Below are 23,474 nucleotides of genomic sequence, written 5' to 3'. Positions count from 1 at the left end.
CTGCTTATTCATTGTCGCTGCTCCTTTTTTTTCCATGTGGGCAACATCATGTTTTGGCCAGGCTTTGCTGAAGGTGGAGCTGCTGAAGGGCGACAACTGCCTGGAGTGGCTGAAATGTTCGATCCTGGGCGTGGGCTGAAGGAGACACATCATTATAGACAAGTCCAGCAACGCAAAGCTCAGTTCGTTTGTCTGCTTTTAAAGTCCTTGTAGTTGGCAATTGTTGCAGGGAAAAACTCAGCTGAGATGGTGCAACTGCTACTCAGTCTTCAGAAGAGATTAACTACAGAATAGGCGGCAATTAAAACCGACACAAAACTATCAGTCTTCCAATCAAACTTCATAACTTGTGTGTGGATTACTGCAGGGGAACTTTTTGGCTGTGCCAGGGCACAAAGGCAGGCAGCTCACATGCAGGGGCAAGCTCTGGGGCAGGGGCAGTGTGAGGATGGGACATAGGAGCACGTTGGTTTGCAGCACTGGGTGGCACCTCCTCTCATCGCTGTTGCTGTAGCCCTGGATAAGCCCATGCTCTATTCATAGAATCATTAAGGTTGGAAAAGACCTCCAAGACCATCTGGTCCAACCACCCCCCTACCACCAATGTCACCCACTAAACTATGTCCCTAAACACCACGTCCAACCTTTCCTTGAACACCCCCAGGGATGGTGACTCCACCACCTCCCTGGGCAACACGTTTCAATACCTGACTGCTTTTTCTGAGAAGGAGTTTCTTCTAATTTCTAACCTAAACCTCCCCAGCACAACTTGAGGCCATTCCCTTGAGTCCTATTATCTGTGAGGAGAGGCCGGCCCCCAGCTCCCCACACCTTCCTTTCAGGTACCTACGGAGAGCAGTAAGGTCTCCCCTGAGCCTCCTCTTCTCTGGACCAAACACCCCCAGCTCCCTCAGCCGCTCCTCACAGGACTTGTGCTCCAGGCCCTTCGCCAGCTTTGTAGCCCTTCTCTGGACACCTCTTGATGTCCTTCTTGTAGTGAGAGGCCCAAAACTGAACACAGTACTTGAGGTGCGGTCTCACCAAAGCTGAGTACAGGGGGACGATCACCTCACTGGCCCTGCTGGCTATGCTATTCCTGATACAAGCCAGGATGCTGCTGGCCTCCTTGGCCACCTGGGCACACTGCCAGCTCGTGTTCAGGCGAGCATCGACCAACAACCCTGGATCCTTTTCCTCTGCACAGATTTTGAGCAATGCTTTAGCCAGGTAACAGCTGCTAACAACGTGTGTGGCACCTGGCAGCTCCTTACACAACATGACCATCCCTCCTCAGGCCTCTGCACTGAAACACTGCCATCATGCTCCACAAACAGCTTTTAAAAATGTCTGTTTTCCCCCCAGGTAGGCTCAAATACTAAGAGATCCTGATCTATTTTGGTTTTAAGTGGAATAGAGTCATGGAGTGGTTTGGGCTAGAAGGCTCTTTTTGGCGCTGCTGGTGAGGAGCAGTTTTAGACTTGCAGCAATAGTCATCCCAAAATATCTTTTCTGAATAACCTTGCAGAAGCTGCCAGGCAAATATTTCATAGCTTTAAGTATTACTGGTACTTTCCAGATAACGTAATTTGGCTTTCTCCAGGCCATTCCTATCACGTTATGCACATGCAGCATTACTGCAGGAGCAGCAGACAACAAAAGGTTTGCCAAGCCCCAAAGCTGTGCTGCTGGGACGTCTCGCCTCGCACCTCCTCTGCACACACCAATGTGATGGGACAAGCTGAGGAAATGTGTCCAGATTCAAGGGTCCCTCTGATTAAAAAAAAAAAAAAAAGAAATCAACACAAAAAAACATGCCCAAACTCTCCCTTCCCTTCAAACAGCCAGACTTTGCTTTATGTCCACAAAAGGCAACAAAGCCCACATTGTGCTCCTGTAGAATGACACCTATTTTCTGAAGACTGTTTTGGAAGTCCTGAAGAAATCACAAGAGCCCTGGTGCCAGGAGCTCCCCCTTTAGCGAGGTAGGAAGGGCTTAGCTTTGAATTCTGATTGTTTTAGGAAGAAAGCTGATGGCTAAATATCCACGTTTTCATCCTTTTAGACTTTTATAGCGCAAAGTCAACACCTTATTTCTCCTTAGGAGACAATCAGCATGGGTTTTCCCATGAAGCAGGTGCACGTAGTAGGCCAGCCAGCACTGAATGCAGAGCCCATTTACATCTATGGACAGTGATTACAAAGATGCGATGACAGACGTGGGAGCTTAATGGGTTTGAAAAAAATAAATATTAACAGTCACTCAGGATTACATCCTGCAGTTCTTGGACAAGGCTGCTGAGCTTTAAAACATATTGCATACTGCAGTGCACAGATGTCTATCAAGTCCAAGTGAAGCTGAAGGCTTCAAGCTACCTCTTTTTTTTTTTTTTTTTTTTTTTTTTTTTTTACCAAAATTCATTATATAAATGGAAAAAACAAACAAACAAACCACAAAACATCATACCAAATACACAAAAAACGTCTTACAGCTATGCCCAAGGAAATGAAGTCTTCTAATTTGTCATGGTTCAAGGCAAAAATCCCACTGACTTCAATGACAGAAATTTACCTTATGGTCACATTCTGACGTTTTCACTTCAGTTTCAGTATCATCACCAGGTTGGAGGACTAACTAGGGTATAGCCCTGCTTTGACTTGCATTTGATTTTTGATTTGCATGCACAATAGTTAGTGAATCAGACTTTCTATTGACCTTTAAATCTGTACAGTTGAGCTCATCGTAGCTAGGTTTATTAAAAAACATTGCATTCAGGTGGCTGCCAAGTCAACAGGGACTCTTCTGATTCTTTTTAATAAGGTCAAGTTACTCCCGCTAATGGTCTGCGGAAAGCGTAATTTCTAAGTACTTAACTCCTGCTGCAAAACTAATTGCTTAATCGCAATTTTGCTTGAGCTACTCATTAGTTGTTTTCCTGAAACTACTTTAAATCCATTTTTGTCTTTCTTCTAAGGAAGCACCACACTTTTCACAAGTGGAAGGGAAGCAAGGAGACTCTTCAGCTGGGTCCTGTTACTCAGACGTTCAATCATCTTTTACCACAACTAAACTCTCCCTGACTTCAGCAGCTTTACATGAAGAACAAGGACTTGCCAAATTTAACCCCCAATTAATTTAATTTTAATGTTACAACATTAAGTCAGTTCCTCCTCTGAGTATATAGTAACCAGCCCCAAAGAGATCGCATAAAGGCAGCCCTGCTGTAAAACTTCCCATTCGGTAAATTAAGACCATCACAATCCTTGCTCTATAAAAAGCTCCATGGAATTAGTTCAGGATCTCTTTCCTTGCCATAGGGAAAAAAAATAGCAGATGGTACCGAATCCTCTTCTGAGCAACCAGCTGAGAAATAGCAGAGGGGGCTGGGGAGGTAAGAGAAAACCCCACAGCAGTGCTAAGAGCTCCTTGGTGAAGGGTTAAAATTCTTCCCAAGCTTTGAGGGAGTTCAGACCTGAACTGACAGTTCAGCTTCAACAACTCCATCCCCAGGGAGTGGGGATCTTCAAACAGGTGGGGCCAACAAGCAACGAGGAAGGGGGACACCATGGCAGACCTGTGCTGAGAGCAGAGCAGCCAGACACTGAGGGACTGAGATCAACAAGGAGAAGCAAATTGAAATGATCACCTGCAGGCAAACAGCTCTGGGTTTTGAAAAGCTGAAAAGTGACTCTGCTGAGAGGAGCAGAAACAAGTGGCTGATTTTACACCAAACCTCACTAACCAACCCCCGAGCGCAACTGCACTGTACCTGCATGACCTGTAGCAGCTCACTTAATGGGCCTGTGCCACAACAGGAGAGACTTACAGAAGCTGGATGAAAACCTCCAGGATGAGGAAATTAGAGGAAAATCAAACTTTGGTACTTCTGGTACCACAGCACAATGATCCCCTGAGTGGGAGCGCAATTTTAAGTAATCGTCTGGCAAGGCTTGGCCTAGCTCGCTGCTTGAAGCCTCTCGTTGTATTTTATGTGGAAATAAGATTAACCCTGATGAAATTAGTGTGCAGCATTAAATCAGATACAGAAGAAGAAAAGACAACAACTTCCTGTCCTGTTGTTTTGGACAGCATTCCATATTTTATATCCACACAGACAATAGGAGGGATTTTTAAAACTATAAATATGAGCAGGTATTTTCTCTGGGTCATAGATCCATCAGCCTGTGTTTGGTCATCCTATGAAGCAAACAAACAAACCACAAATACACCTCATATACAAACATTTTTTTCCCCCCTGTGTATCCTGCTTTACATCTGCGACCAGTTCTGCCCTCCCAATAAAATCAGCACTTTTATTACGCAGTATGTAGACCGTATGATCATTTATGACCACTACCATGGGAAAAACTAGCCGAACCACAGAGGAGCAAGTTCCCAAAGCAGTTTATTCTTGAGTGTTTTATTTAGATATACAGCACATCATGTGAGGCAAAAGGTGGCGGGGTTTGTAACAGTTTATACCCAGGTGAAGCATTCAGGCAAACATCTGAGATCACACTCTTCAGACCTCTGCTGTGCTCAAGAATCAAAACATGGAGAGCCTCTGGAGACCCCACATCCACCCCTCTCCATGGAGGAAGCCATCCACCTCAGATAGGTGAGTAAAAGACAGCCTGTGCCAAGCTTAGAAGATGTCTTTCCTTTAAAAATAAAGGAAAGGCTGCATTTGGTTTGAGGACCCCTTCCTGCACTGCTCTGCTCTGCTGGCTGCTGTGGGTCGGGAAGGCCACTGCTACCTCTGGGTGCTGGTGACTTCGGGCCGGGGCTTTGTCCCTCGGCTTCAGGAGTGGGAGCAGCAGCCCACCAGAGATGCTAACCTGGAACCAACACCACCTTCCAGACGGCTGCCCTTCAGCAAACAGCACCGGCCCTGTCAGCACCACGCCGCAGACAGTTAGCTAGCTGCTGACAGCAGCTAAGAAGCCCCTGCCATTTGGAGAATGCAAACATGCCATCCACATCCAGAAAAGTTCAGCAGATGCCTACAGCAACAAAGGTGAGGAGAATCTGCCCTAGAACTGGGGGCCCTTTGTTCTTCAGTCATTCAGGTGGCCTCCAAGGCCCTCCAGCAAATCCTCAAAGTGAGGGAGACCCTGAATTCCTACAGGGGCATAAATATATATATATATATATATTTTTTTTTCCATCCTTATAAAATTCCAGCAGTCCCTTTACCTTTTTGATTACTGATATACTTTGGAAGGGTATTTTTATATAGCAGTCTCCAGTGCCACTAAGATCTCTTTTCTCAGTGACACCAAGTTTGAGCCTGTCCCTATGCATTATGTTGTACTTGTAGCACCACAGAAGGTGTATTGGTCACTCGGACAGCGATGTACCTGTGTTTTTCCTTCCAGTTCCTAGCTCAGGACTACTTGTTTCCACGGCTTGTCAAGTCAGGGGACTGCATGAGATGCTCAATGAACAGACACAGCAGTTAGATAGACTCAATACCTTACAGAGTTACAGTCTAATACAGTTAATGCTCAGTCTCAGGGATCAAAACAAAAATGTTTCAAATATTAGATTTCAGAGAAAAAGAACCAGGGAGCATTGGAGTGAGCATCGAAGTGTTTCACACACTTGGTGTGACTGCTGGAGACATCCAGTGGCTGAGGTGGGAAACGCACAGCCCCATGGAGGGAAAGGCTCATTCTGGGTCATTCCCGAGGAGAACTTTACCCAAATTTACCAGCTGTTCACACGAAAATGCAAATCCTTGCATACTGAGCTCAATTTGCTTTGCCACCCACCTCTCTTATTCTTGCTGCCCACCCTCAGTCGTTCATCCAGGGGCTGTCTTCCAGCCTTGCGAGTTCCACAGCTCCTCTCAAACTTTTTTACTCCAATTCCATTTCTTCCTAATAAATCTATTCCAAGAAGAGGGGAGGGCAGAAGTGCAGCGGAGTGGTAAATGCACATAACCCTCCCATTCTTGAAGCATATAAAGGAATACACATTTGGCTTACGCAGACCACACGGGAACACAGAGCCCTTGGCAGGAGCAGCCTTATGGCCCCGTGAACTTTTCTCCGCGCTTGGGCTACTGCCAAGCAGCCACTGCTACTACTGCGCTACTTTGCCCACGTTCAGCAGCTCACTTGGGTCAGGACTGCAGATCGTAACACCAACAAGAGCAGCAGGCTGAGGTTTCATTCCTGAGGCTGGAAAGCTTCAGAGAGCAAAGTCCAGGAGCATTCACATTTCATGCTGCAACTGGAAAAGAGTTTAGCGTGAGGCAGTAGGTGTCTGGTAATGTTGCCGTAAATAGCCCACCATCTCCCCCCGCCTGCACAGGGCAATCCCTTCCAGGTGCGTGCCCCTATAAAAACCTCTGGAGCGGGCATCCTCCCACAGGAAACTTCATCGCTCTCCATCGTAGCAGGTAACCATGCCACTGGCCCACTAACCCTGTCTGCAGCATGGTTTTTTTTTTTTTTTTTTTCTGCTGACTAACATGGGGAACAGGGCTCACCGTATTCCTCGACTGCAGAGAGCCAGGCCAGCCAACGCGCTTGGGCACACCCCGCTCCTGCAATTTCAGCAAGATGGATACTCAGTGCTGCTTTTCAGTATTTTGCATTTGCCTTGCGGGCTCACGTATGGTACAGGTTTATAGCGCTGATATTTATTTCCTAGCATTTATATATATATATACACACATACATAGCATTTTTATATATATATACAAACATATATATATACACACACTATATATGTTACATATACATGTATGTGTGTGACACCATATACATGTTATATATATGTGTGTGACACTACATCTATATATGCTATATGTGTGTATATAGACATATATATTATTCAGTGCATGAGAACATGAGGATATTGCATGAAGGAAACGCAAAGAAACACTGATGTTTGTGCATAGCGTGCTAAGCCCTAACTCACAGAGAATGCTGTGCAACTGCATTTCCCATTTGAGCAGATGGAAGTGGCTTTTGCCAAATAATTCAGACTAAAACGGACAACGCTGTATAACTTCGTGAAAGAAATAAATGTTTCAGCCAAGCGGTGTTCACAGCTGAAGTGACACAGTATTACTCAGTAACCTATCTTTTCTTCCCTTTTTTTCCTCCATGTAGTCAGATTTAAAACTCTTTCCAAGCAATGAAGGTTAAGAGGCAGAAAGTTTGTGCTTATAGTGGGTAAACTATAACTGTAAGGTTTATATTCATTGTTCAATTCACCCTTAATTATTTTATTACCTTGTTAATTTCATGTAACATTGATAAATAGACATAATTTTTTCAATTGTTCTCTTCCTCACGTTCTGAAGAAACCAAATGTGATTTTGTAAGCCATTTTGTTCATGACAAAGTTCATTAATGAAGTCAATACTAGTTTAAATACTTTGGAAACTACAAAGCTTAGACGATCTCCCTTCAGAATCACTTTACAAAGAAATTAGCTGTGAACAGAGAGCGCCAACAGTTTCTAAGGGAATAGATTTTGCTTGGCATATTATTATTATTATTTTTTTTTTTTTGTAAGATGCATCATTTTCAATGAAATATGGATCAGAATAGTAAGAATAGTAAGAAATGTCAGTTCTAGTCACACAGCAGCAACTTGACCATCTTACACAAAGGGCATGTAATAATGCAGACATCACCTATGTGCAATGAGCTTACTCAACACTGACTTTGTCTTCAGGTAGTTTGTCATTTAAAATAATAACACAAAGCTGTTCATCACTAAGCCCAAGACACTAATATACTTGAGTCCAGACTACACGTAGTTTGTAACTAAAAAGAAAACAACAAATTTTTCCTTCAGTTCATGAAATGTATCACTAATAGTTATGTCAGCGAGCTGTATAATAGAATAACTTTCTATTTGCAAAAGCTACACCTATGAAAAGATGTAAATGCTGTAACATCTAGAAGTTCAGCCAAAAACCAAAGCCCATTGTGATAAGTGATATATAATTGCAGAGTGAATAATCCTTTTCCTCCAGAACTGTTCTCTAGGAACTCAGGCTCCTTATGGACTTAAGGACCATTCCAGGCTCACCACAGTGTTAGCGTGTGTCTTCAAGCTAGTTTTTCTCCCGGCCACGGCAGTCACCAGTTACTACAGATCCTTCTATTTTCATTTCATACTTTGCCAATTACATAAGCATTAATATATTTTCCCATAAATTTCCTATAACATTAATAACATGATCAGATTTTATTCTAGCTCCATATATATATATATATGAAAAGGCATTACTGAGAACAGGCAGTATACTTTTGAAAAGTAAGGCTGCATAGAAACCACTGCTGTTTTCTAAGGAGACACATTATCAAAAGTGAGAGGAAAAAAACCAAACACATTGATGCATGCACTCAAATGCCAGGGAATGCTGTAGCTGCAGCATTATCTTCAGTCTCCTATCTGCCTATCTCCAACATATCTTGAATTATATAAAAAAAGATGTGCAGCCAGAACTTGTTGCTAGCTAGATGGAAGCCCTCTGAGGGGAGAAAAAACAATAAACACACCAAAAAACATATCTGTAGAAGTCAAATTGCTTTAAAGCATTCTGTTTTTTAAACAGTACAGATTCACTGCCACGACTTTTGAGCAAATGCATTGCTACAGGACTCAGAACATAAATCCTGTCCTTGTGAATAAACAGAGTAGCAATAAGGAATATATCAGGTAACAGAAAAACTGCAATGGTGTCAGTATCATGTGTGCAAATAAAGCACCCACACAAGTCAGCAGTCACTCTGCCCCTTAAAAAACTACCTGCAGGCACTGCTGAGCCTCCGAGACCTTGCCAAACCTCTCCCCCTTCTGGACAAGATATCCAGAGAAGCCTCCTGCGATGTGATGCAACCCAAATTACACAACCCTGTCTGCAGGACATGTGGTGGAGAAACCATGCAAGCACGCCTTCTCGAGAATGGGCAGAGGCCAGTCATGGATAAGAACTGAGCACGCTCCAACCATCACAATACATGGGAAGGGTGAATTTGTACAGCTTCTGGCCATAGGAAATCAAGATCCAGTTTCATTTATGTATGCGTGTGTATACCACTGATTAAAACTCACATTAAGCAAAATTTTTTTTGGCAGTTTCGTTTCTCCCCAGGCAGATTTAGATCCACCCCCATTCCCACTCGCTAGCTGGTATCAAGCAGTTCCTTACGATGCTGGGTGCTGCCCACGTGCACTGGAGATGCAGAGCCACATGACACACGTGCTGTTCTCCAAAGCAGCTCACTGTTCCGATCTTCTCACTGCAATTATTTCCTGACTGCAGTTCACTGCATCTCAATTAGCTGTTCACTGCAATTCAATTAGCTGTTCTGCAGGAGAAGGCAGAAGCGAAGGTAATGAGGAGGCAAAACCAAGAGCACTGGCTGCAGCAAATTAACCAGTTTTATCACAGGAATACCGAGTCCTGAGGCATAGGAAATGACACTGATAAAAAGTCGTAGACACTGAAAGGCAGTTCACCTTTTCCATCTGTTGCTTCAGCCTGTCTGAACACCAAGGAGCTCAGTGTGCAAGGAGCTCACTATTCAGACTGATTAGTGGTATCAATTTAGCGATATTATGATAAATTGCTGTTGTTTGTATGATAAAATGAAAACTCTGACTTCGTTACCAGAAAGTGTTTACAGCATTCTCCTTCTGAACGGGGATGCCACCTCTCATCATGGTTTCCTGCCCCCTCATCGTGCCATAAAAACAAAGCAGAACAAAAAAACGAGCACACAAACAAAAAAAAACCACCACACCTAAACTTCGCGCTTTCTTCTCCCTCATATATTATATGGAGTGCCCTCAAGCTTTTCCCTCCCCTCTCTATTTCAGCTCTTGTGCCATGATCTCTGCGCAGCAGCTACCGTTCCCAAACAAAATACAAAGAGTAATGGAGGAAGAAGCCTGTGAAGAGCAGTATGACTCTGAAAACTGCACTTGCAGCTCCACATGTGCATCATCAACAGAATCCAACTCAGGTTTAATCCACTTTAAATACTGCTACTGCATCTCACAGTTTCATTTTCCTTAGTCTTGAAATAGCAAATGTTACCGTCACTTTTCATTTTGAAGTCTATTTTTCCACTTCCCCCCATTATCACATTAAATCTAGAAAGAAGTACTCTTTCTCATAATTAAGAGAGATATTTTAAAAGGTCTCTGGATTTTATTTAGGTATCTGAGGATTATTTCTCAATTAACATCAGAGAGATGATTATAATGTGCATTAATTGGGTTGGCACTATTGAAGCTGTGGTATTGCAAAATTTCAACACTGGCTAAATTGCTTGAACATCTACCATGGATAACAGGCTGCCATTAATTAAAATCCATGCAAACCAAACCAAACTTTTTCTCTGCAGCCGAAGTTATCATCTAAACACATCCTTGTATCATCTAAGCACATCCTGCTAATAGGCTTCCAACAGCAGCACAGTCATTGAGAATGGAGTGTCCTTGTTTTTGATGAGAGCAGGTGGAGTAGTTAAGCTGAGCTCTCCTAAAAATCCATTTTAAAAGCCTCCATGCTCTGATGAGATACGCTAGCACAACTGCAGTAGTGACATTTACTGAACGGCATCATATATTTCAATACATACTTAAAAAGTGTATCTCACAAGCCTCCTTTTGTGGACATGTGATTAAAAAATGATACCACTAAAAAATGCTGCAATTTCTTCAATGTACAGTGTAAAATCGAACTTGGAGATCTTTTATTTGTAAAAAGAAGCTTAGCATCCCAGATCTCTTGGTCATCCTCTTCCTATAGCAGGCCTATCTAGTTAACTGAGTATATTAGTATAAAAAGACAGAAAGATGCAAAAATTTGGTGTTTGTATCTGCTGCATATAAACACATGCATATAAAATACAAATTTAATCTCTCTCTCACAGATTCACCAGTAATTCTTAAAATACTGCAGAACTGGGTTCCTAGAGTTTCCCACTACTTTGACAAAGAGCACTATACTTACGTAGGCCACCAGATCGTCATCCAGGAATCCATAGAGCACTTTGGAGCAGTGGTATGGCCCGGGGTAAGTATTTGACACAGCATCCAGAAGGTTGATATGACAGAAAAGTCAGTCATGACAACGGCATACAAATCTTAAGGAAGTTTCTTTAGATGACAGCAGAGGCTTCCTTGTGCAGAACCAAGCTGTGTCTTCAGCAGAAAGCTCTGCATTATGGCTAATTTAATACAGTTTGGACCAAAACAACTGTGGCACATAAATGAACAAAATGGTAAATTGTTTAAAATGTGCACCTTTAAGTGGAAAGGAGAAAAAAAAAAAAAAAAAACCACCAACACACACATCAATTTGTTAACTGGATGCAGATATTAAAAAAAAATATTTGGAAAGAGATGGATAGAAGTGTTCAAGCTTCTTCCATGTTTCCAGTCACTGCTGGGATGTAAACAATCATCATTACTGGAAGGAAAATAAAGAAGAAAATTGTGAGAGATTAAATAAAGGAGTTTAATATGTTTCTTTTAAATAACAGCCTGGAATAACTCCTTTGCAGTATAGAAAACCATACTTGCAAAGAGGTGTGCTCCGGTCTTTGCTCTCCCTGCTTGGAAAAACAGAATTTTATGCAGACTCAGAAATGTGTCTTTAATTGGAACAGAGGGTCAACTGATGGAGACATGAAAATTAGGATTTCAGAATTTTCCAGATCAACATTTATTGAAAAAGCTCACAAAAAATGGTAGAGAATTTCAAAATAAAAAAGAAGCGTATGGTTAAGTGGAACAGTAGCTTATTTTGGTTATGTCAGAGCATCAATTCTCAAATTAATCAGGTGTCAGAATGCAGATGGTAAAACTTTCCAAGAAAACCAAGAGTGGCACAAAGTGGCCTGGTGATTCATTAGTTGTCAGCATTCCCAGAGCAGGTAGTCAGTGTTGTATTATGAAAAGCACAGTAGTTGAAACAGTAACATCACTCCAAAGAAGAGAAGCAAAAGGGCAAGTTAGTTTCTTTTGCATCTGTTTATATTATTTATGATTAGCAAATAAATTGGCAGTTTATTTTTTTTTTGACACCTGTTCAGCAATACTTTTGTTCTCCTTTGCAGCAGTAAATTGTCTTTGAAATTTACAGTATCATCAAGACAAGTGTTGAGTGGATAATTTTTTTAAAAAACAATTCCTTTGCAAAAAAAGTTCCAAAAATCTCTGGTGAAGCCCAAATCTATTTTATGATAATAAAGTGTAAGAGTATTATAAACCATAACATGACTTTGTGCATATTGTTAAACTTCTTTTGCTGTTCTGTGTACAGTTCACACCTGAACTCTACTTATCTTGAGCTGTGAGAAGAATCACAAAGTGTATAGATGTATGCAGCAAATCACAAAACCTGGAACTAAAAAGGAACTGTTCAATTAGATTGATATAAAAGAACAGGACACAATGCTTCTTTCCATATTATCTTTATGTTACAGCCTTCAGTGTTTTCCACTGTATAAAAAACAGCATAAAAAAATCAAAGTAAATGCTGTGCAGCTTAACTGATATGTGATACTGATATTTTAGGCACTGGCTTTATCTCAATATCTGGAATCAAATCAAGAACGATTCAACCTCAAAGACAAGCAAGTTCTGGAAATTGGCGCTGGAACAGGCTTAGTTTCCATTGTGGCCTGCATCTTAGGTTAGTAAATTCCTATTTCCTTTGGATTTCTTATGAAATATAACCTAGATCTGCTCCTGTCGGTTTAAAGCAATGAAGCAACACTTGAAATTAGGCCTGTTTGACACTTTTTTTTTTTTTTTTTTTTTTTTTACAGATGAAAGTTATTGTCAAATACTGTTTTGTAAATAAAGTAACTACCCTAGTTAATGCTGAGGGAAGTAATACAGATAAAGTTATGTATCTGTATGTTCAACTATATACCTATGAATTAAAACAAATTAATATTTTCTTTAGGAGCTTATGTCACAGCAACTGATTTGCCTGAAGTTCTTGAAAATCTCTCATTTAATATTTCAAGTAATATACAAAATATGAATATCCACAAACCCGAAGTGCGAAAACTGGTATGGGGAGAAAGCCTCAGTGAAGACTTCCCTTCATCAACTTACCATTATGATTTCCTACTGGCAAGTGATGTTGTATACCACCATACAGCTCTGGATCCCCTGCTAGAAACAATGGTGTATTTTTGTCAGCCAGGGACAGTATTACTATGGGCAAATAAATTCAGATTCAGTACAGACTATGAATTTTTGGAAAAACTTAGCAGTATATTTGATACAACCATCCTAGCAGAATTTCCAGAATCAAATGTCAAGCTGATCAAAGCCACGGTAAGAGAGAATTGAAGAAAAAACAGTTACTGATTTTGATTTATTGTCAGCACCTTGCAGTTTGGAATGTGATACAGAATTATTGTGTACTCTGTGCATTTATGTCTGTAAAGCTCTAGTTGTATCTGAGTTTTGCATTATGAGTTACAAAAAAAACTTCCAAGAGAATGATACAGTCATTTGTTTTAGGTTCACACACAATTTTGTTCAAACAGACCAATTTCACTCCATTGAAAGAACAGCATTATTAGTAGTAAGTTAGTAGAAAGGCATTAGCAGAAAGCATTGATCTTCTCGGCTGCACTGAACTTCTGCAGTTTGTATGGTGAATTTCTATTTCAGCAAGTTTCATTTATCGGAGAAACCAATACAACGTTTAGCTTCATTATTTGTTTTTATTAATTATAAAATAATCTTTTAAAGTATCAGAGTGCACATGGTGTTTTTTGATCTTCAGTCTTGCACATTTATTCTGTTGTCTTACACTTTTAACATTATTAAACATATATGTATAGCTTTACAATACCTGATTAAGATTTAACTGTCTGGCACTTTTATACATGTATCAGCCTGTCCTGATACTCAGCTTCACGTGGATTTTTGAGTTTGCCTGAAATCACTCCAAAATGAAAATTTACAAGAGCACCTATGAATCAGCAATTCTTAGTTACATGTCGTAACAGTTTGAGAGGTTGAATTTTTCTTAAAAAACAAACAAACAAAAAACCCACAAATGTAAACTCTTGCAAACAATACAGGTAATGATGTCCCATTACTTTAGTCTAATAAATAAGTTTTTAGCTACTCTTGAAGTAGCTTTAAGGCCTTCATACAATTGGAAATGAAATTAAGATCAAACGTTAAAATTCGTTTTACTGTAAAAAATACAGAGCTTTTACAGGTTTGCAGTTAAAATTAACAGTTAAGAACCTAACGTGCATGCAGTAAGCTTTTTCAGCCTAATTCCGAATTCCAAATCCTTCGTGTTGGCAGTTCTGGCACATCCATTGCCAGCAATGGGATGCACAAAAAGGAAACTCCCTGATGACTGGAGTTAGGTTAACAGGTATTAAGCTGTACCCAGGTGCCTTTACTGATAAATACACACAATTTAATAATCAGCATTCAGCAATGAAAACATGCGTTCCAATAGAAATTCAAACTTATCTTTTCATATCCTGCCCATATAGAATCGCTTTAGGTTTACATTTGTCACTTTTCTAGAATACACAATAATCAGGTGGATACATGACAGGAAGCCAGTTTTCAGTGAAAGTTGCACAATGAGTCCATCCAAGTAACTTCATTAGCTAAACAAAAACAAACATGAAGAAAAAGTGAGATGGATTTATTTAAACCCTTCCAATGAACACTCTCATTCACATCAACATCTTATTTATGAAGTCTACAATCAGAAAGGTAAGATTGGAGACCTGGATATCTTTGAATTACTTAATGCTGAAGGGGGAAAAGGAAAACCATTCCACATGATCTACAGTCTTTCAATTTAACGCACAAATATTTTGTAGGACAAAATTTTTAGGAGTTATTGTAATTCCTATTACTTCCTCACCTATATTCTACTAGCATTATTTGCAATTAATACTACTAACAATAGCAGTGGTTAAAAACCAACGTAATACGATTTAAATACACATACTTTTTTGCTGTTATCTCAATTTTTTTTTTGTTTTGTTTTTTATGTCCTACAGTAAGTTCCAGAAAGTAAGTCTGCTAAAAGTGGTAATTACTCACAAATGAGATATTCTAGAAGGAAAAAACAAAGGCCAAACCACAAAAACCCGAATGAAGCTAAAGTGTTAAAGTTTGGCAAGTTCTATAATTTAAAAGATAAAAGGGATTATACCTCTCTTATTAAGGGAGTATACCTCTCTTACTTTTAAACATTTACTCATTATTAAGATGGCCCATTATTTTACTAGATAGACCTTACCTGAATGCAGTTTTTCAAGTTGTCTTTCGTTGGCTTTTCTTCTGCAAGTTTTGTTGCAAACTTGAGACCTCTGCCATACATTTTGTTTACCAATGCATGCTTATAGGCAAAAGTTAAGACCTACAATGTGAAAACAAACACAATTTAGATATTTTAATATTTGAATCCTATATATGCTTAGCAAAACATGGCAGATTTTGTTCAGGCAGCAGAAGTGACTTAAAGTAAAACATATGCACAAAATAGTTTGCATTTTTCTTTGCAGGAAAACAGATTATTCACAGTAGTAGTTATAAGCAAAAACTTCCTAGAGACTATTCTGACTTCCTGAACATGTCCAACTTTAGAATATAGTATACAATACAGACTTCAAATTTTTTATTCACCACATTTCTAGCTTCTTTGGACTTTCATTTGCTAGAGGCAACTGTACAGTATAAAATAGTTAAAAAAAATAAATTATCAAGAACCAGTCAGGTATATCTTTGACCCACAGAAACAAAGACCCAATTGAGAGTTTTGATTCCTAGGAAATGAACTTACTTCAGAAACAAGTATGAACATATATACTGAATGATATACGTATGTATATATGTATGAGTATATATGTGCGTATATATATGTATATATACATACACACACACACACACACAAAGGTATACACATAGTTATAAACAAGCAATGAAGACAGGTAAGCATGAAAACAAGCCTCAGATTTTGGCCAACTCCTCAACATTGATACTGTATTAAGAACAGATTATAAGAAAGCTTCCTCTTGATAGCGCAAACTCCAAAGAGAGAGTTTACAATACCTGTCAATGGTATAACCAGCACATACAAATGAATGTGTCTACTTCAAAGTTACGTAAAATCAGGTTCTGAACACTCAAACAGGGTGTTCAGGGTGATGCCAGACAGTTCATAGTACTTCACCAGTTACAACACTAAGAATTAATGCCAAATTAAGCAGAGTTTCATGTATTTCCTTTGGAACACTCATAGTAAGTAGGTTTTATTATTATTTTTTTTTCCCTCAAATAGTGACAGCACCGAAGTTGGAGAATATGGGATTGTTAGTGTTGTTAGCGAAGTTCTTATGAAATCTGGTATTAAAGTTTATTATTCATTTCCCCTCTCTTAGTATAATAGTTTTCCCTTTCCTCTCTGACTCTTCCAATAAAGTCGCATTTTTCCAACAATGTATACTTAAAACATAGAATTGAGAAGCTAATAGAAACACTTAAAGGATGTTAAAAAATAAGTATTTCGTATTACAATACAAAAATGTACATACTTTCCAGCAATAAGGACATCCCTACCCTGTAAGGACTGAAGACCCTTCCTAGTTTTAGCTACCAGAACACTTATACTGAATGTTAATTGCACACACAATCTTTGTGGAATCTACACTTAAAAGACTGAACTAGAAGAAATAACATGCTTAATTATCATGAAAGAAAAGGTGTGATTTTCAAGCTCTGAATTATATGCCAAGCACTTTTAACATAACACAAGTTGCTCGTTCTTCTATCTTCAAGTACTTATTTTGTTCTGTTAAAGTATTCACTTAAGCTGCAACAGCTTTTGAATACAATACTTACTAGTTAAAGCACAGACATATATGCAACAATGAGCTTACAGCACCATTCACATACAGATTTTCCAAATATCACTATTGGAAAAGTATTTTGCATGCTGGATTCTAAATCCAATTATTTTGAATATTTTCCTAAAGCAAAACACAAACGCTTCTGAGTAACTGCTCAGTGGGTCCATTAGCAGACTCAATTGGTCTAAACAACAAAAAAAACTCCCTTCTGGAAAGATGATAGAACCACAAAACAAAAACAGAAACAAATAAAGAAACCAAAATCAAGTGAAAGATGCATTGGAGCTCTCAGCAATTATAACATATTAGAGGCTAACCAAAAATAATGTCACTGCTCTATTAAGAAAGCTCTTACCTGACCCTGTAAGTTTTGAATGGCTACTGAACATCAGTGATAAAGGCAGGAGGAAAGCCACTTGACAGCATTTCTTTCGTAACAGGGCTTCCTAGAGTTTTTGTGGCAAGAAAACAAAGCATTTTACGAAACACCCTTGCTCTGGCCAAATAAAAGTTCGGGTATTTCTACATGAAAAACAAAAAAACTTCTGCTGGACCAAAAGTTTAAAACAATGCTCCAAGCCCTTTTGATAAAAGATGATAATTTCTGTCTTAGTGCTTGACAAAAAAAAAAAAAAAAAAAGTCAGCTGTAAGCAAGTTAAGCAAAACTATTAAAAGTTTGTTAGCACTTCAGAAGTTAAGAATAACGTAATAAATGCTTTAAAATCAGTATAGATTTACAAGCAAAAAAATATAGGTAAGAAATAATACTTTATAACTTGTGCATATATTGGTTAATGTAAACCTTATAATTAAAATATCACAAGCTTTATAGTATCACAGTAATGGAGGTTATGATTCCTTGATATGTGTAAGCAAAATGTAAACTGGAGTGCTATTAAGATATAACATACAGCTGCTATCAGAACATGTAACATCGGCAAATAAATTTATTATATACAAAAGCAGTTGCTATATGAACGAGTAGGAATGAACTCTCAGTATTTCATACTATTTCATAATTTCAATAAATATAAAGGCCAGCTTTCCTAGAACAAGTGACATGGACCAGAAATTGGCCAAGAACTATAGACAAAGGGTAATAAAAAAAAAAAACAAAAAAAAAAAACACTGTGCACTTCTAGAATAATGGGTTTGGGGAAATCACTGTTAAATACTACGTTAGCCCCAAGCTAATGGCCTGTAATAAGCATACTAAATGCCTGACCTGCAAAAGTAGTTGGATACAGAGCTCCTCATTAATTGCCTAAATTGCTGATGGTTACATAGAGATAGATGTATATTTTAGATTATAAAGTTCTGAAATGATCTCAAGACATCTGAAAGGCTGAAGCATTTTAAAGCCTGAAAATGCTCTTTAGAAACCAGTATGTTTTAAATTCATCAATACTAAACTCCTTAATAAAACCATTTCCAATACATAGAAAAAGGAAAACAGACTTATATAATCAGTTACTTCATTATTTGAACTGTTCATTAAAACATACCTACACTTACAAATAATGACAATGCTAGGTTCCACAATATAACCTATAGATAATACACCCCAACCACTTGTAAGAATGCCGAAGTTGTCATGCTTATTACTAGCGATTGAGTTTTTTCAGGTTCATACACATCTATGGCAATAAACTAAAGTTTCTTGGCTACCTTTGCTGACTCTCTGCTCTATCAAATGGCTCATTACAAATAAAAACAATATTCATACAAAAATCTACTCATTTTCTAGAGAGGGAAGGGAGTACATGGAATTGACTATACAGCAACGAGCTTTTGACAGTGACTGAATACGATCAGTTGGAAGAGACAGCTGCACCTGACAGTAATATGAAAAACACTCCAGGCTAAAGATGTTTAAAAGGCAGGATGGAAAGGTCTGGGTATTTTATTTGTTTACTTATTTTTAAACATGACTTTTTCCTTGTCCCCAAACAGCTAATTTAAAGGTTAACAGGCACTAAATTCTACAGATGAGTCAGTCCCAGTAACAAACAGGCAAATCCTACTAGTCTTCTGTAACAGTTTTGTTTAAAACTGGGGATTTGGGCCAAAAAATTTTGAAATTATGTTCTGAGTAGAAGAAAAACTGCAGGTTTTACATTCCAATGCTAAGAACACCTAAAGCACTATCACTAATGTGTTACCATAATCAAATACTGGCTGAACAGAACTGCTTCAAGTTGGGTGTGTTTGAAATGCTTTTGTGCACAGAATACTTAAGTATTTTCTTTCATGTGTCATTTAAAATTAAGCTTCAGAAACAAATCATCTAACTAGAACAGCTGAAAGTGTGAACAATATACTTACTATCAAGAGAGCACCAACTTCCCTGCATACTTGCTATAATGATGACAAGCATGACACTTCAATGGAAAAGAGGAAATTAAAGTAACTTAAGAATGCTCTGTGGTAACACATGCTTCAACAGCAGAAAAGAGGTGAAACCAGTAATAGCACTTGATTTACTAGATGGTGAGCAGAAACACACATCTGTGTGTGATGATATTCTCAGCTCACCTTTAGAAACAACACAGAAAAGATTTTCTTTCAGTTTTCAGAAATTCACTTAGCTTTGCAATTATTTTCATCTGGATGAACTTTGACTTAAGTGAAGCTTTGAAGTAGAAGCACCATGTTTCTCTCAATGCAATATTTCTATCTAAAGCCATACAAACACCCAAATCATTGCTGCAGTAACTCTAGTGCTTCTTTTCCATTTGTTCGCACCCAGTTGTTCTGTCTTCTGAGCATCAATGACCCAAAGCCATGTTCATGTACAGTAAAGAGCTTCATGTTTTCAGTTCCAACCTCATACATTAGAATAACTTGGCTGCCTTTTGAGGACTCCTTTATTTGAAGGACATTTATACGAGGCCTATACCTGATCCTAACTCATTACTTCAAACTTTATCTGACCTTCTTCCAAACTTCTGTTCCTCAAAAGGCAAGGCAGTCATCCAAGGCTAGGCAATACAGCCAAGCCAAAAACACTTCATTTTATCACTCCTGCCTAAGTCTGCCCAGAGTATTGTTACAGAAAAACTATTAGTCATTTTCTTGGTTACTATTAAGATGAGTTTTGCCAAGCACGGGTCAGCTGGAGATCTTCATCAACAGAATGGATGCTTTTGCCCTTACTCAAGCAACAATACCTGGTTATGTATTCTAACAATCTTTGCATCTGTTTTGAGCCTTCAATATTACTTTACAAAATTAAGTCCTCAACACTATTCTTAAACTCCCCTCCTCAAAGGATGCAAGCTACATGAACAGTAAGGTTCCTCTTGAATTTTCAAAACTTAAAATTTTCCTCTACCAATCTTCAAAATAAACTTATGCACTAAGCAGCTTAATTTGTTTTTAAAATAGCAAAATACTCCAGAAGTAAAGCAGAATATTGCATGCAACACTGAGCTGGAAGCTTACAGGACTGCTTCTTCTGTGTAGATAAAAAGTTACAAATGAGGAAGACCAAATGCCACTGAAGATATTTAAAGCATTCTATTGGCCTGTCTATAGGACAGAAGACACTTATATTTGTTCAAGCAGAAGGCTGAGAAAGTTTTAAGTACAACCCTACTTTTGAAACTTGTCAGTCATGATAAAAATAAATGAACACTGACAAGCCAGCTTGAACATCAGATGCAGTTTGGCAGAAGTGGGTAGAACGGAGGAACTATGAAGTGTTGAATTCGGTTTTTGAAGAAAAGCAACAGCCCATGACACACATGTATTGCTATTCTCAGAGTTTACAACGAAATATAAGAGGAATATAATTGCGTTTTTCCCCCTGTGCTTTTTTGCATCAGGCCATACCATAATAAATTCTGTAGTCTTGGAGATTAATAGTGATCCTTAAAAAAGCATAATTGGATACTCATCGTGTGTGGTCATTTCAAAAACATTAACATAAGTAACACTCCTTCACTGGCTGGAAACCACAGTGCTAACAGCTGAAACATCTGGTTTGAACTGTGTAACTGCTAACTACAGCTAGATCTCAAGAAAACTACCAGATGAACACGACACCTGTTAGAAATGGAAATGAAAGAATATGATCAGCAGCAAGCATAAAAATTATTTAATAAAATAAAGAAAAAAAAACAAACTTTTCTTTATAAAAATAACTCCCCTGACTCCAGCCTTGGTCCTTTTATCCCGATCTGTTAGTAGTGAAAATTATTACAGCGCACTACTATCTCCTTTTAAACCAAGGTTCTCAATCCCACTAAGACCGAAGTAATTTCACACTATTTTCACTACTCGTCCCTTTCAGTTTCCAGAAAGAGAAAATATAAAAGTAAAAACATGAAGAATTAAGTCTCAGTTCCAATAATCACATGAACAGTTTACTAAGTAGCAGCATATATTTCTTTCCCTTAAGACTTTTGCTTATTTTATTTGTAGCTACCGCTCGGGTTAGAATTACGGAACATTATCATTGGAGAGATGAGAGGACATATCCATCATGAGGTCTTTTGAAAGACTGATAGCGAAACTATCACTGCATAATTACCGACCAACACACAGGCTTATAGATCACAGAAAGGATGAAGAAAAGCACCGCAGAAACTAACAAGCTATGCAAATGTATTGGGTTTTCATAGCAAGGGCTTGGTAGCACGGGGCTGCAGGGCTGGTCAACCTAGAGCAGGTTGCCCCAGATCATGTCCTATCAGGTTTTGAGTACTTCCAAGGACAGACTTCAACACCCACATGGGAAACTCATGCTAGCATTGGATCGCCTTCACAGTAGAAAGCTTTTTCTTATGCTTGAGTAGAAACTCACATGTCTTTGTTCCTGCCCACGGCCTCCCGTCCTGTCACTGAGATCACTGTGAAGAGCCTGGCTGCCCCAGCACCACGTGTCTATTCATGTTGAAAAGATCTACTTCAGGCTCCACTTCTCTAGGCTGAAGTCTCAACCTCTCCTCATACAACAGATGCTCCAGTCCCCTAATCATTTTGTGGCCCTAGTAATATTACTCACACTAGTAATCACAACTGGCAATACAGGGCAATTTGTTCAGCTGTGGGAGATCACAGAAGACAAACTGTATGTACATGGGCCAGACGGGTAGGGTAAGTGAGGCTACGTATGGGTCCAACACAGTCAGGCTGCAGAAGAGCATGGGACGACGTACCTCCTGTGTCATTAGGAGTAGCGTGATAGACTCATTTTCTCCATGTTCAGAAGCCACCAGGTTCTAGAGTACTCAGGTACTGAGCACTCTAGAAGATTTCTGCACTAAAAGCATCCCCAATGAGTTTAGATTTCAATTTGACTGGTAATATCAAGAGGGAAGCAAAAAAGCACACTGCATAATATGATAGAAGTAATTTATATATGAAATGCTACTACAAGGTTAAAAAAAAAGTTGGCCATTTAGTTCTAATTTAACCATACAGAAGAATCCATTTTCAGAGCAAAACTTGAACATGCACTTAGACATGGATCCAAGAGAGGTTCAAATCCCTAATCTGTCCAATTCAAGCCAGAATTACTCACTCCAGACCAAAACACTTTTCTTGATCAGCTTCTGACAGGATGACTATACTGACAGTTTTCCACTGAAAATATTCCCATAATATTTACAACCAAAAGATGAAAGTAGGATAGGTTTCACTACACTGGAACACAATTCTGCATTTAAAGACAGGCAGCAGGAAAATCATGTCACACAAAACATGATTAAAGCATAAAATCTGCTACCATGGGATACTGTAATTGGTTAAAGATTAGAAGAAGATGAATGCTTAGAAGATGTATGTGTACGAGAATATATACACTGAGAGAAGTGAAGGTAGACACCATCAACCTTTATGTTCAGGCTGCCAGCTCAAGCACAAGTTCTTATCCAAGAAGAGTCTTTACTATCGAGGAAATTAATTTTTTTCTTTTGTGACTAGCTGAAGTGCTTTGGCAACTTAACTGAAGTATAAATAAATACATTGGTCACTTCATCTTCCACTAACACAGCCATACGTAGAGCTACACACAACAACTAATTAAATAATACAGAATAGCTCTACCATTAAACACACAAAATCAACTCAGTAAACTAAGAACTGTACAACTATAATGCCACTATAATGCCTCAAGGGATTTTTCTTCTGCAATAGCTGTCTTCAATGAAGCAGACAAACTTAAGTCTCAAGATTAGGAACCTTGAAATAACAGGGAATTTTGTGTTAATCAATTTAAGAGTAATCATTTTGAAGGGTTTCTTCTTTCACCTCCATAGACATTACTGACAGTAAAACACAAAACTTCTCTTGTCCATAGTGCGGAAGGCTACAGAATACAGGTCTGAACAGAGTAGGGATGCTGCACACTTGCGTACAGCTAGAACAGCTCAGAGGTTAACCAAAAACACTGCCTGAAAGGTACAGAAAGAAGCAATTTGATAAAACAAGCACCTTTTTCACGGAAATCTGATACCGTTCTATGCCCCTCCTGTAACCTCTACATTAATATGCAGACAGCCATCTTTTACCACGGTTCTGATAGCCTTCACAAAACCCCTGTGGAAAAAGGTCATTAAAGAAGCTCAACTTA

At 38.9% G+C, this 23,474-nt stretch overlaps 2 protein-coding genes across 3 annotated transcripts in view; one reads left to right on the top strand and one right to left on the bottom strand.

Moving 5' to 3' along the window:
• The first annotated feature begins 5,994 nt into the window (after positions 1 to 5,994).
• METTL21C (methyltransferase 21C, AARS1 lysine) lies at positions 5,995 to 13,758 on the top strand. Its single transcript, XM_084506326.1, has 5 exons — positions 5,995 to 6,404; positions 9,851 to 9,996; positions 10,912 to 11,054; positions 12,560 to 12,677; positions 12,954 to 13,758. Exons 2-5 carry the CDS (start codon positions 9,861 to 9,863, stop codon positions 13,346 to 13,348), a joined length of 792 nt encoding a protein of 263 aa, XP_084362452.1. The 5' UTR covers positions 5,995 to 6,404; positions 9,851 to 9,860; the 3' UTR covers positions 13,349 to 13,758.
• TPP2 (tripeptidyl peptidase 2) overlaps positions 13,709 to 23,474 on the bottom strand; it is a 46,443-nt gene continuing 36,677 nt past the window's right edge. For both annotated transcript variants that reach the window (XM_084506323.1, XM_084506324.1), the window contains 2 exons: positions 15,288 to 15,407; positions 13,709 to 14,643 (listed from right to left, as the gene is read on the bottom strand). In XM_084506323.1, the coding sequence (XP_084362449.1) occupies positions 14,554 to 14,643; positions 15,288 to 15,407 (210 nt within the window). In that variant the 3' untranslated portion in view covers positions 13,709 to 14,553. The remainder of the gene's footprint in view (positions 14,644 to 15,287; positions 15,408 to 23,474) is intronic.

This window comes from Aythya ferina (assembly GCF_964211825.1).
Source record: "Aythya ferina genome assembly, chromosome: 1".
Classification (NCBI taxonomy): Eukaryota; Metazoa; Chordata; class Aves; order Anseriformes; family Anatidae; genus Aythya; species Aythya ferina.
The sequence above is the reverse complement of the archived record's forward strand: the minus strand, read 5'-3'. Positions and strand labels throughout refer to the sequence as shown.